At 38.4% G+C, this 13620-nt stretch overlaps 1 protein-coding gene across 1 annotated transcript in view; it reads left to right on the forward strand.

The window, feature by feature from the left end:
- Positions 1–6366: 6366 nt before the first annotated feature.
- LOC126261867 (phosphatidylinositol 4,5-bisphosphate 5-phosphatase A-like) overlaps positions 6367–13620 on the forward strand; it is a 76752-nt gene continuing 69498 nt past the window's right edge. Inside the window, exons 1-3 of the mRNA XM_049958575.1 lie at positions 6367–6523; positions 7076–7189; positions 12375–12452. Of these exons, the coding sequence (XP_049814532.1) occupies positions 6510–6523; positions 7076–7189; positions 12375–12452 (206 nt within the window). The 5' untranslated portion in view covers positions 6367–6509. The remainder of the gene's footprint in view (positions 6524–7075; positions 7190–12374; positions 12453–13620) is intronic.

The following is a 13620-nucleotide window of genomic DNA, read 5'->3' on the forward strand; positions in this document are numbered from 1 at the left end:
AACTCCGAAACAGATGACTTTTGTTTACTGGTACTGTTTCTTGTTCATTACATTTTCAGATTTCAACACATATGCACAACATTTCTAATGTTTATTTGCAAAAAGAAATTACCAATGTGTTCTGTATTAGCCAATAAACGTGTGCAATGAAGAATGAAGCAGGCATGCTGTCATATCTTATGCATATCAATAAAGTGAACTATTACTAAAATATGAAGAAACAGAGCAGCATAGAATTGTACCTCCGTGCAGACTAGAGTTCCTGTTTTATTAGATTGTTTGTGCATTAGCTCCACTGTAGTTTACATGGCCTCTCACTTAGATATCTTACCTATGATGTGTTGTTCAGTGTGTGATCAATAGTAGCAATTTACAGGATAAAAAAATACAATTTTTTAAACATGTTCCAGCATTGTGCAATACTATATGTGATTAAGGGAATTGTCTCAAATGCTTAGACCCCGTAAAATGGATATTTTCCTTTAACATGCAAGTAAGTCATTTGTTTATTAATGATAGCCTAACCTGTGTAACATGGAAATAAATCATTTCTTTATTAATGATAGCCTAACCTGTGTAACTATTACTACCTTTCCAATAGTAGTCTATTTGCTTATGTTCCTAGAAAATTTCTCGCCACCAACTTAGTTTTGCAGGAATAACGAAACGCAGCACAATTGGAATGTACATCCACTTTGATCATCTGCTTGATTTACTTCTGAATTTCATTTTGAGGTGTTCAAAGTGTATAAGCCTATCCCATGCATTGTGATATACCAACTGTTACATCTTTAGTTATCATTTGCATGATACACCATAATGATGTGGAATGAATCATCATCTACTGACATCAATTTATTTTATAAGTATACCTCCATGCTGATCATTTATTAGTTGTTTCGTATTTTAATCAGATATGTACATTCATTAGTTATAATTCCTACCCATCACTATTTGCATATTACAATAACAGACAATCTTCTGCAGAATAGGAGGAGTTTTCAAAGACAAAAGTTCTCCATTTAATTTAAATTTTACGTTGCTGTATGTCGGGTATTTTATATACGTGGGTAAGTGCTCAAGACTTTTGGTTGCAGCATTGGGAACCACTGTTTGTGCTATAGACAGCCTTATTGTGATGTAATGAATGTCATTCTTTCCCGCAGGGATTGTAATTATATACATCTTTGTCCTGCTGATGGGCAGTGGATTCTTTACAATAGCCTTCCATGAAGAAATAATTTTACTCTGAAATGGATAGATTGCTACTCACACGTCGAGCAACAGGGAATCAAGACAAAAAGAATCTCCACATAACTTTTCAGCCAAAGCCTTCTACAGAAAGGAAGTAAAGCACACACACACACACATTCATACAGTCATACACACAAACTCACACACACATGACTGCTGTCCCTGGCTGTTCAAGTTAGAATCTTTCTTAAAGAGGGAGGAAATGTGAACAATGAATAATTGTTGGAAGGGGGAATTTAGAGCATGACATGCTGCCAAAACAATCAGTGGGATTACATAGCTGCGTGTTGCGTGGGGAAAAGAGTGTTGATATAGTGTCTCTTGAATGTCTGAGCATTTGTGATTTGGAAGGGAACGAAAAACACAGCAAATGGGAGAAAGGGTGGAAATTGAGTAAAGTAAACCAAATATAAAGTCAAACGAAAGATATAAAACTAATACAATAAAGATAAGCAATGCAACCACATTATTCATATATACAAAAAAAAGGCTCAACTTAAAAATGAAATGAGATTCCTTTAAATTTTAGATAACATTCAGATCCATTAGTACACCCATAAACAAACCTAGTTGGCGTCTTTGATGAAACAATTACGTCTTCACACAATCTAAGCACCCAAAAATGCCGAAACTGGGCATTGAGAGGTATGAATGTGGTAAATGTAATGCTTTGGGCTACTTAAGATTGCAGATGTCACCTTCAAATCTGTGACGTATTGATGACTCCCTTCTTTTTTTACCTCCATGGATTTTTGTTGTCAGCACTCTAGTCATGATATCTCGGGATGCAGTACTATTCTCCGTAAAGTGCCTTGTACATTTAAAATGTCATTATGTCTCTATTACAAACAGATTCTTTTCATAGGTGCTGCGTATTTGTTATAGAAACTTTGCATTTGATACCTGGACTAAACCGGACTCTTTATCTTTGAAGAAGACATGAAGAGGCAATTTTGCTTCTTTGCAACAAGTCTCAAAGTCCAGATGCACTCATTTTTTGATATCTATGACAGCCAGCACTAGCTTTGGATTTTATATGGAACATTATCATGTTACTAAGTCCATTGTGGTGAAGTTTTGCTATGATAGCGTTGGAAAACTGCTTAATAACAAGCCAGTAATTTTGAAAGTGCTTCAAAAAGTGCTGAATTTGCCATACTATTTATTTTCCTCTTTTCAGTAGGCTAAAGCACAATTTTTCTTCATGGTAACACTTTGATCTATTTATGTGACACATTTATTGCATATACTCCGACAATATTACAGACCAAGTAGAAATGGAAAAAAATGATCGCTGGTTAAATCTAGTAGAAAGCCAAATGTATTCCAAATATTGAAAATATATATGACATATTGCACTCTACGCTTGCTCCCTGGCACCACCCCACTTCCCTCCAGCATACTGAAGATTGCATGAACGTACAATATAGTTCCCTCCATAACATTCATTTAAGCTCCTCAGTCCCATCTGTCGAGGTGTAGAAGATATAACAGCATGAAAGAAGTGGACAATGACACACATGTAGGAGTTTGATGATATCTTTGTTACTAATATTTTATGCCTGTTAATCGGATGGTAAAGACTGTAACTTGAATGTATTTCCAAAAAGGCAGCTGAATTTTAGTTTGATTACAGTATATGTGTGTGTCTGACTTTTATTCCCCATTATTGTGGTTCACATTCAGTATGTTGATTTCTTATTGACTTACTTGTAAAACAGAATATACAACCATCAACCAAGGTGTGAAGATGCCATTGTGGTGATAAAAATAACTGATGCATACTGTACCAGACCTGCACAGAAAATATATTTAAGATAAATGCTGAAATTTCACTCAGTACTGCATGTCATATTTCCCAGCTTTCACATATTTTATAAATTTTCATTTCACATTTTACCTTTTGTTTAGTCTTGCAAGTCTCTCTCTCTCTCTCTCTCTCTCTCTCTCTCTCTCTCTCTCTCACACACACACACACACACACACACACACACACACACACATATATATATATATATATATATATATATATATATATATATATATATATATATATATATATATATATACAGGGTGCTCCATTGATAGTGACTGGGCCAAATATCTCACGAAATAAGCATCAAACGAAAAAATTATAAAGAACGAAACTCGTCTAGCTTGAGGGGGAAAACCAGATGGTGCTATGGTTGACCCACTAGATGGCGCTGCCATACGTCAAACGGATATCAACCGCGTTTTTTTAAATAGGAAACCCCATTTTTATTACATATTCTTGTAGTACGTAAAGAAATATGAATGTTGGAGTTGGACCACTTTTTTCGCTTTGTGATAGATGACGCTGTAATAGTCACAAACGTGTAAGTACGTGGTATCACGTAACAGTCCGCCAATGCTGACCGTATTTGCTTCTTGATACATTACTCGCGTTAATATGGACCATTTACCAATTGCGGAAAAGGTCGATATCATGTTGATGTATGGCCATTGTGATCAAAATGCCCAACGGGCGTGTGCTATGTATGCTGCTCGGTATCCTGGATGACATCATCCAAGTGTCCGGACCGTTCGCCGGATAGTTACGTTATTTAAGAAAACAGGAAGTGTTTAGCCACATGTGAAACGTCAACCACGACCTGCAACAAATGATGGTGCCCAAGTAGGTGTTTTAGCTTCTGTCACGGCTAATCCGCACATCAGTAGCAGACAAACTGCGCGAGAATCGGGAATCTCAAAAACGTCGCTATTGAGAATGCTATATCAACATCGATTGCACCCGTACCATATTTCTATGAACCAGGAATTACATGGCGACGACTTTGAACGTCGTGTACAGTTCTGCCACTGCGCACAAGAGAAATTATGGGATGATAATAGATGTTTTGCACACGTTATATTTAGCGACGAAGAGTCATTCACCAACAGTGAATAATATGCACTATTGGGCAACGGAAAATCCGCGATGGCTGCGACAAGTGGAACTTCAGCGACCTTGGCGGGTTAATGTATGGTGTGGCATTATAGGAGGAAGGGTTATTAGCCTCCATTTTATCGATGGCAATCTAAATGGTGCAATGTATGCTGATTTCCTACATAATGTTCTACCGATGTTACTACAAGACGTTTCACTGCATGACAGAATGGCGATGTACTTCCAACATGATGGATGTCCGGCACATAGCTCGCATGCGGTTGAAGCGGTATTGAATAGCATATTTCATGACAGGTGGATTGGTCGTCGAAGCACCATACCATGGCCCGCACGTTCACCGGATCTGACGTCCCCAGATTTCTTTCTGTGGGGAAAGTTGAAGGAAATTTGCCACTGTGATCCACCGACAACGCCTGACAACATGCGACAGCGCATTGTCAATGCATGTGCGAACATTATGGAAGGCGAACTACTCGCTGTTGAGAGGAATGTCGTTACACATATTGCCAAATGCATTGAGGTTGACGGACATAATTTTGAGCATTTATTGCATTAATGTGGTATTTACAGGTAACCACGCTGTAATAGCATGTGTTCTCAGAAATGATAAGTTCACAAAGGTACATGTATCACATTGGAACAACCGAAATAAAATGTTCAAACATACTTACGTTCTTTATTTTAATTTAAAAAAACCTACCTGTTACCAACTGTTCGTCTAAAATTGTTAGCCATATGTTTGTGACTATTACAGCGTGATCTATCACAAAGCGAAAAAAGTCGTACAGCTAAAACATTCATATTTCTTTACGTACTACATGAATATGTAATAAAAAATAGGGGTTCCTATTAAAAAAAACGCAGCTGATATCCGTTTGACGTGTGGCAGCGCCATCTAGTGGGCCAACCATAGCGCCATCTGGTTCCCCCCTTCAAGCTAGACAGGTTTCGTTCTTATTGTAGCTTTTTCGTTTGACGCTTATTTCGTGAGATATTTGGCCCAGTCACGATCAATGGACCACCATATATATAAGTTTAAAACAGACAAACTTTCCCTAAATTGTGCAGTTGTGAGCTATCAGAAATGCATGAAATTCACCACTGTCAAAAGAAAAGGCCATTTTTTGAGCTGGTGGAGTAAGAATACCAAGAAATGACTTCTGCAGATGACCAAAAACTTTGCTCAGTAATCCTACACGTTTTCAAACATAATAATAGATTTCAAACATTTCTTCAAAATGCAACCAAAACATCACACCGCGGTATCAGTTCATCAAAGTATTCATATAACACCAATTTTCTCTCGTTTCATGAATTACTCTCTGTACCTGTAGCAAGTGCAGTAATTCTCCATTGCTGTTACGAATAAACAGATGGTAAAAACGCAGCAAATACGCGTAATACTAGGTGTTTCGAACGCAGACGCAAGCACAAACAGCGTCGTCCCGAGATCACGTGACACTCTCCATTTGATGTTGACAACATGTCCAGAGATACTTCAACTCTATGCTTAGATCACTTATAGAAATGAGAAAATGAATGATACCTTGCTTCCTGTGATGTTGCTCCTTGAACTGAAAAAGTCTGGCATCTGCTTTCTAAAAAACACTGAAAGGTAACTGTAACAGCGCCTCCCACACCATAGTATTTTAATTTTTTGAGTAAGGTCGTACGGGGTATGCCGTGAAATGCTCTCTCTTTTCAGTGCTACCTTTATATTTTTTAGTAAGTCCAGTGCAGCAGTAGTTGTGAATTCTTGCTTTCAAAAACTAATTTGTGCACCATGGAAGAGATTGCTTCCCTCGAACCCATGCAAAAGCCGATTTTTCACAATATATTTCATCGCTTTAGTTAAGACTGATATGACTGAGTGATGGCTGCGAAAATAGGCTAACTTCCGATGCTAACAGACGACGACACAGTTTTGCCCATCAACGTCAAAACTTTCTTTCCGAGAAACCTTGACGGTGACGTCCTGCTCCGATCCCTCGCTTTCCGCGGCGTTGACGTACTGTGTGGATGCCGCCATTCCGTCGGCGTCAAGTGTGAATCGGTTTCACATCGACAAAGTGAAAAATATCGATAGCTACTTCGATTACGCTGAATCATACGATAGTTTTGGCGAGTTCTTAGATCGATTTTCAAGTGTTGGACTTGTTTAATGCTTTTTTCGCGGAGAAACCCGTGTGCGGGTATGTGGAGGGGTAGGGATTGCAGACGCAAAGGAAGCTGAGGGGAATCTGTCAGTGGACAACATTCCGTCAGTAGTGAGTAAGGCACGTAATGTGGTGGTATTCCGATTTTAGGTGAAAGAATCCAAACAAATATGGATAAATTAAGGTAAATATGATTCAGAAAGTTCTGTTAGCAAGCCTTATTGCTTTTAAGTGCGAATGATCTCCAAACAGTACTATATTATGCACAATAATAGTTCACATCGAATACTAAAAAAAAATCAATAAAGTAATCATATATTGGGTGTCATTTTTTGCCTTGTCAAATGAAAATTACTGGACATAAGTTCGACTGTTACTTCCTTTGTTTATCTGGAGTGGTCATGTCAAGTTTGAACACATCTAACGCATGTGTGTAAGACAGATACGGACCAATTGGAGCCCAGTCCAACAAGCAAAAGCATGTCATTGTATTTTTCCGTCTCTTAGGACCTATTTCCGTTCGTCATGAAAAACTATTGAAATGCGAACCCTTCCTTTCGGCTGCTAAGCTGGCTTTATTGTTGGGTAAAAGTTAATTATTGGCGAAATACAATCATCACAAGTTTTATTTTAATGTGTTCACATATTCCATGCTGTTCTGCTCCGGATTTGAATTGTGGGATGATGGTTAATGAGCATTTTCTCCTGAGGTTTTTACTCCTGTCATGTGTTTCAGGTTATACATGGTAACATGGAATGTGGCCACCCGACAACCAGAAGAAGATGTCGTAGAGATGTTGGGAATCGATAAAATGACTGATGACTTGTTGCCAGATTTGTATGCTATAGGGTATGTTGCCTTCAGTTTTCCCATAATTCATTACTTTTGCATATAATATCCAAATACACAATTGTTTTTCTTGTCTTGTAAGAATGCAACCTAGGTTTGTAAAGAGCCTAGCATTTCTGTGTTTATATGTTCTAAGAACAATAATTTGTTGTTGACTCAAGACTATTTGGACTGTCAGTTATTCAGAAAATTTTGCAGAGACATGAAGTATTGACTCTCTCCTTGCTTTCAGCTATCATTATTATTATTCTCTAAAAATGATTATCAAGTTTTGTAGTGACCATACACGCCAATGAATCTGTTGTCAGCCCATGAATATGAGACTATATAAGTAAAAGGACAATGTGGAAACATTATAGAAGTTCTTCTCCATAGAATTGAGAGTATTTGAGCTGTGATTGCAGGTGACCAAATTTTGGTCATCAGTCTCTTCCTCAATAATTGTCTGTAACATCGTATGCCTGTTGCTCCAGACCACATAAATCAGGAAATTCTGGTCCAGATTGTTTGCTGTGAATTTTCAAGATAAAAAAATAATAATGTGTAGTAGTATCCATGTGTGAATTCTGTCATTGATTTCAGTGAACGTTACTGAACCTATTCATGTGTAAGTGATTTCATTTTAGACTGCATGAAATATTGATGCATTTGCTTCCTGTGTGTCAGTTTCAGCTTTATTAATACTTGCACAAAGTAAAGTGTAACTCCCAATTACCGCTACTTGTGTTGTAGCTGTCATGTAGGACAAAAGTGACATTAGTGTGTATGAAGTGCTCCTCACCGCCTGGCAGCTGATGTACAGGGCTGGGAAATGTAGAGACTTCACCGTATTTCAACATTTTTAATGACTTGTGTATGCTGTTTTCCTTCATTCTGATGCAGACTAAATATACATTATGTTTTTTGGAATTTTACTTACTTTCTTTTTCTCATGGTGGTAGCCTTTGGTGTTGATCTGGCTATTCCCTAGGTTCTGCTTTCTTTTCTTGGAGTATTCATTCATCACCTTCCGGCTGAAGTAATCTTTGGTTCACTTCTTGGTTTCATGTTCATTTTCCAATTTTTTTTTTTTTTTTTTGTCTATGCAGGTGACTGTGGAAGGACACCTTAAATAGCACCTACTGCATGCAGTTTTAAAGATCATCTGCACACAGTACCTGCATAGAATATTATACGCACTTCAAAGCCAATGCAGTTGCCAATCCTGTGTGATGTGATCGTTAGCTGCTATTATGGTTGAGCTCCCAGACAACACAGGGACAACACTTGATGCCTGAGCTGCTGTCAACCCATGTGTACCAAGGAGCCCACCTTCCGGAGCACCAGGAGTCCTGGCAACAGATGTAATGTCAAATGGACTTTACTGTGGCCAGGTTGTGCCTTTGTGAAGAGCCGTTGATTGGAATATGTGGTGCCACAACAGATATGTCACACATATATCATTAAATTACAGCAAAATAGTGGCCGTTCTGTTACCTTTATCTGATCAGACAGGTATAGAAATTTCGTTGTGGACAGTTATAACCCCACTTCTTTCCTTACCCTGGATTTCCATAGGAAGAGGCACAAGCCAGATGTCTGGGAATGCAAAAATTTCTCCAATACTAAGGATGACCAAACTGTTGGGGATACTTTTATTGTGATGAAGCCATTATATCTTGTAAAACACTTAAAGACGTTGGAAAAAGTGTGATAGATAGCCATTACTTAAAGCCTCATCTGATACAGTCTACAACTCTTCAGCCCTGTGAATGTCTGGGCAACATATCAGTGACTAGTGTCACACACAAAAATGCGTAGCAGAGGAATCAGCTACAGAGATCTTATGCTCAGACGAGGCGCTATGGCTAATCTCAAACAACGAGGCGTGCATTTTATCTGCCATGTCAAAAAGGGTCCCAAGGATTATAAGACAGGTATAGGTGCCTTTAAAGGGAATGCCCTCCCAGAAAAAGTTAGTCATGATACAGGTGTACGTCCCACCATCCATCACCCAAGAGGCACGTCCAATGCTTACGCTTCAGGCATATGTCATCTCACTACATGGCAAACCCAAAATTTGGGAGCTGCAGACAATCACTCCACAAAGGTAGTCATTGTTAACAATCACGTCTGAGTGTCAATTCCATGGAACAGTATCCTTCGCATTCACCAGTTTGCCTGATCTACAAGAGAGAAAAGAAAATACAGGAATATAAATATATTAACCGCTGTCATACAATGAGATATGAAAGACATATGAACACCTTCAGGTGGCCAGTTATTTGAGTCACATCCATCACTCCCACTACCTCAGTTTCTTTCAAATCAGTCTTTCACTGCTCTCCTCTCTTATGGTTCCCTGTGCCATCATCTTCGGGAACCATGTCCTGCACCCATTTGGAGGAGCAGCTTCCTCCTCCCGCATCTACCGTTGACAGAGGTCGCTGTATCCCTGGAAACTCATGGACCGTAGATCTGACATGAGCCAGTGACTGAAGGAACAATTGCTTGACAGTCCCTGAGGTATTCACTCCCCGTCCATCCCCACTCTCATCACAGATAGGCCCTTGCAAGGATCTCAAAGCCTGTGAAGGAGAACAAGATGAATCAGGACAAGGCTAATCTGATGATCCTGAAGGTGCCAGATCCCCACATGCTGTTGGATTCTGAATTAATGCTCATTGATGTGGTTTCATCCGTGTCAGGGACAGGTTGTGATCCTGGGGTGTGACTGCTCCTCCTGGCCCTTCACAAGTGCTGGACACCTGTAATGTGATGATTCAGTGGAACTGTAATTGGTGTTACTGTCACCTGCTGGAAGTACTCCACCTTACTTGCTTCTCTTCTGCAATTTGCTTTGCTCTATAAGAAACACACTTCACTGATGACTATTCCTCTATGCTCCAGGTGCAGTGTAGTGCATTGTCAGAACTATACTGGCGCTGAGAGGGCATCTGGAGGGAGTCTGTACATTGGTTCGCACAGATGTCATTTAAATGTGCCTTCCTCTTAATACCATATTGGAAGCAACAGCAGTGCAAGTGCAAACAACCACAACAATAACCATTTGCAATCGTTATTTACCTCCAGGCAGGCCACTTATTTGCACTGAGTTGAACACTAATCCAACTACTCGCCCACTCCCCTTTTCTAGGAAATCAGTATGCACCATCCCCTTTGGGGGAGTACCACTTAGTCTGTTACAATCCTTCTAGTTGAGCAGCTACTTACTATGACCTGTCTCCTCAGTGATGGTTCTCCTACCCATTTTATTGCCACCATGCTCCTTTTTCAGTCATTGACCCGACGACCATCTCTTTCCCAAATCTTATGGCTTCAATAGATAGGTCACTATGTGACAATATTTGTGACAGTGGCCTCTTTCCAGTGATCCTGTTGCTTCCTTGGCACTGCAAGGTGGACTGACCATCATGTTAGGTGCTTTGAAGAGCAAACTGTCAGTTGTACGCCTCTTGGTGTTACCTTCACCTCATCTGTTACGTTGCATCAATGAAGTTCTGCAAGATGTCTCATACACGATGCTATGCTGCTGTAACTACTATTCCCCTTTCTACTTGTCCTCCCTTTTGCCGGATGGTGCCATGGTGGACCAAAGACATTACAGTAGCTGTTCATGATCACTGAAGAGCACTGCATTGTTTCAAATAATCTTCAGAAATCAGCCTTACCACATTTAAGTGACTTCATGCTATGGCTTGCTACCTTAGTAAATGCAGCATGAAGGAACTCGGGTAGTAAGACATCATCGCTGGGAACATGTATCGTGTCTTCTCTACATATTTCTGTGTGGTGAAACTTCTTGGTGTTTATCTGCATAAATATGCACTACTATACAGTACTTCATACAGTCTTAGTTGCTGCATGATCACAAGCAGTCAGCATGAGAACATAATGGTGTGGATTTTTCAATGGCACCACCACCTCAAGGAAATTTCGTCGTTTGGGAAAACAAAAAGTAGCTAATGTAAAATTTATTTTAACATGAACTAACCATCTGAAGATGAATCTTTCAGTTCAAAACCTGCAACGGCACTATTTAAATAAATAAATAAATAGCATTGTAAAAAGTGGCTGGATGTTGTCATCTTCTGTGTAAAAGTCAATCTATATTTTGTATACAGCCATGGCCACAGAATATCAGCTTTCAACAAAAATAGCATAAAGCATAAATAGGTTTATTTACAACTCACAAAATTGTAGAACTGTTGAGTGTCATAGACACGCACACAAACAAGACTGCAAACTTCACTAGCTTTATAGACAAATCCTTACACACACACACACACACACACACACACACACACGAACTGTACTGCTATGAGAACACAGAGCCATGACTGCAGTTCATAAGACAGACTGAAATAAGAGGTTCTGGTGGGTGGAGTAAGCACGGGAAAAAAAGAGGCAGGAGAGAGGGTTGGGGAATGGTGATTCACACCTTAGGAGTAGTATGATGAGGGGGAGAATCTCAGATGTAGATGAAAGCTGACTGACTTTCTTTACAGATATATGCAACCATACCATACCAAACTTCAGTATTTTATCTCTTTCTATTTTCAGATAGCGTTGCAAAATTTGTAAGTGTTGACCTTTTTAACACTATGATGGTGCGAGAGACAGTTGCTAACAGTTTGAAGATAAATTATTTAAAAAAAATTGTCATCCAGTTAGTATAAATTTGGTGTTTGTACAATACAACGTATAAAGATTGTAAACAAAATTATTTAACATCTTTAAGTAAACTCACCAAGGTAGCAAAGAAATGCACTGTGGAAGTCTACACAATTATATGAAGTAGTGTCAGTTTCAAATAGCATCAATTCACATGAAAACTTAACATCTACTCATTATTCACTATGAAGAATGAAGAAAAAAAATTGCTGCACTGTTTCATAACTTAGTGATAATTTGACTCTGTAAAACTATAAAAAGTAGTCTTTCTTTAGCATTATCTCCAGAATGGAGAGGTAATGAGAATCCAGAGAATTTTTGCCATATAGTGTAAATTTCTATTAAAAATCATTTTGATTATGTGTGATAGTTTCCTTCCAGCACAGTTCACATTTGAAAGTATTTGTTCTGTGTCCACTGGCCTCATTACTGTTCACATTTGGTAATGTTATTTTTGATTTTCTTAAATTTCAGTTTTGAACATATAATTCCCAAATTTATTGTGTTGCAGTCTTCAAGAAGTTAAGTCGCAGCCTCAGAACATTCTGATGGATGCCATATTTGATGATCCCTGGACCAATGTTTTCAAGTAAGTCAGCTTTGCTTGTGTAGACTTGACAGTCTTTCTCAAAAATTTTTGTCCCTTGTTTCACCACCAGAGAGAGAGTGAATCTCCAAAGACAATCAAACACTTGTCTGTTTTTATTTCTGACTAAGAAGCCAAATACAAATTTTTGTAGATTTAGCTTTGAAAATGCTTTCATAATGAAATAATTTCTTCTGCTCCCTTAGGGAGTTGAATTTCCAAAAACATTAAAAACTGTTTTTTATAACTGAGAAGTCATTAATAATTCTGTGATGATGGTTTACTTTCAAAAAATCTTTCACGCACTACTTTTCTCTATAAGCAGTTGAATTTTCAAAAATACTGAAACAGTTTGTTGTTGTTGTTGTTGTTGTTGTTGTTTTATTTGTGACTGAAAAACCAAATACCAATATTCGTAGTTCTAGCTTCGAGATTGCTTTAATAATGATATATTTTCAGAAAACTTTTCATCCCCTAAGGAGTGAAACTTCGACTGATCTATTCTTAAATGATGTGTAAAATGTAAGATCCACACCCTCACCAGATTTCATGATTCTACGCTTAGCGATTTTGGGTGGGTGGTAGTGGGTCAATCAGTAAGTCAGTGAGGACATTGCCTTTTATATAGGCAGGTAAAAACACACTATATGCTGATATTTTTTTAAAAAAATGGAGGCGCATTAAACATATAGCAGCTATCAAACATCAATCAGCATTTTTCTGTCTGCCTAATAATACCTTGCTGCTTTTATTCACAGAGTGCACCTATGTCTCACCTGAATAACTTCCTTGGTATTTAATTCCAGTGCTTCAGTTTTTCATAAACATTGAATGTAATATACTCTCTTCACAACTAAGTCTTGTCCATTGTGCAAGATCATTTACTTATTGTGGCATCTTTTAAAGCCAAGTTACATGGTGAAATTAATTTTTTGGAGAACTATTTTGCTAATGTTGAAGTTCACTTTGTGCCACAAAATTAGTCCAGTTTTACTGTTCATAAAAAATAATAAATAGGACTGTGATTCAAGTTATCAGGGGAATGCTTATTGTGGACATTTGGTGGCTTGATCTTCAAGATAACAACTTTAACCATCATGTCCCTCCTGCCATAATTTGCAGACCATTGAGTTGACTTAAATTCCCTGGAAGTCTGTTTTGTTGCCTTCTT

This window comes from Schistocerca nitens, chromosome 1 (genome assembly GCF_023898315.1).
Source record: "Schistocerca nitens isolate TAMUIC-IGC-003100 chromosome 1, iqSchNite1.1, whole genome shotgun sequence".
In the NCBI taxonomy this organism is placed as follows: Eukaryota; Metazoa; Arthropoda; class Insecta; order Orthoptera; family Acrididae; genus Schistocerca; species Schistocerca nitens.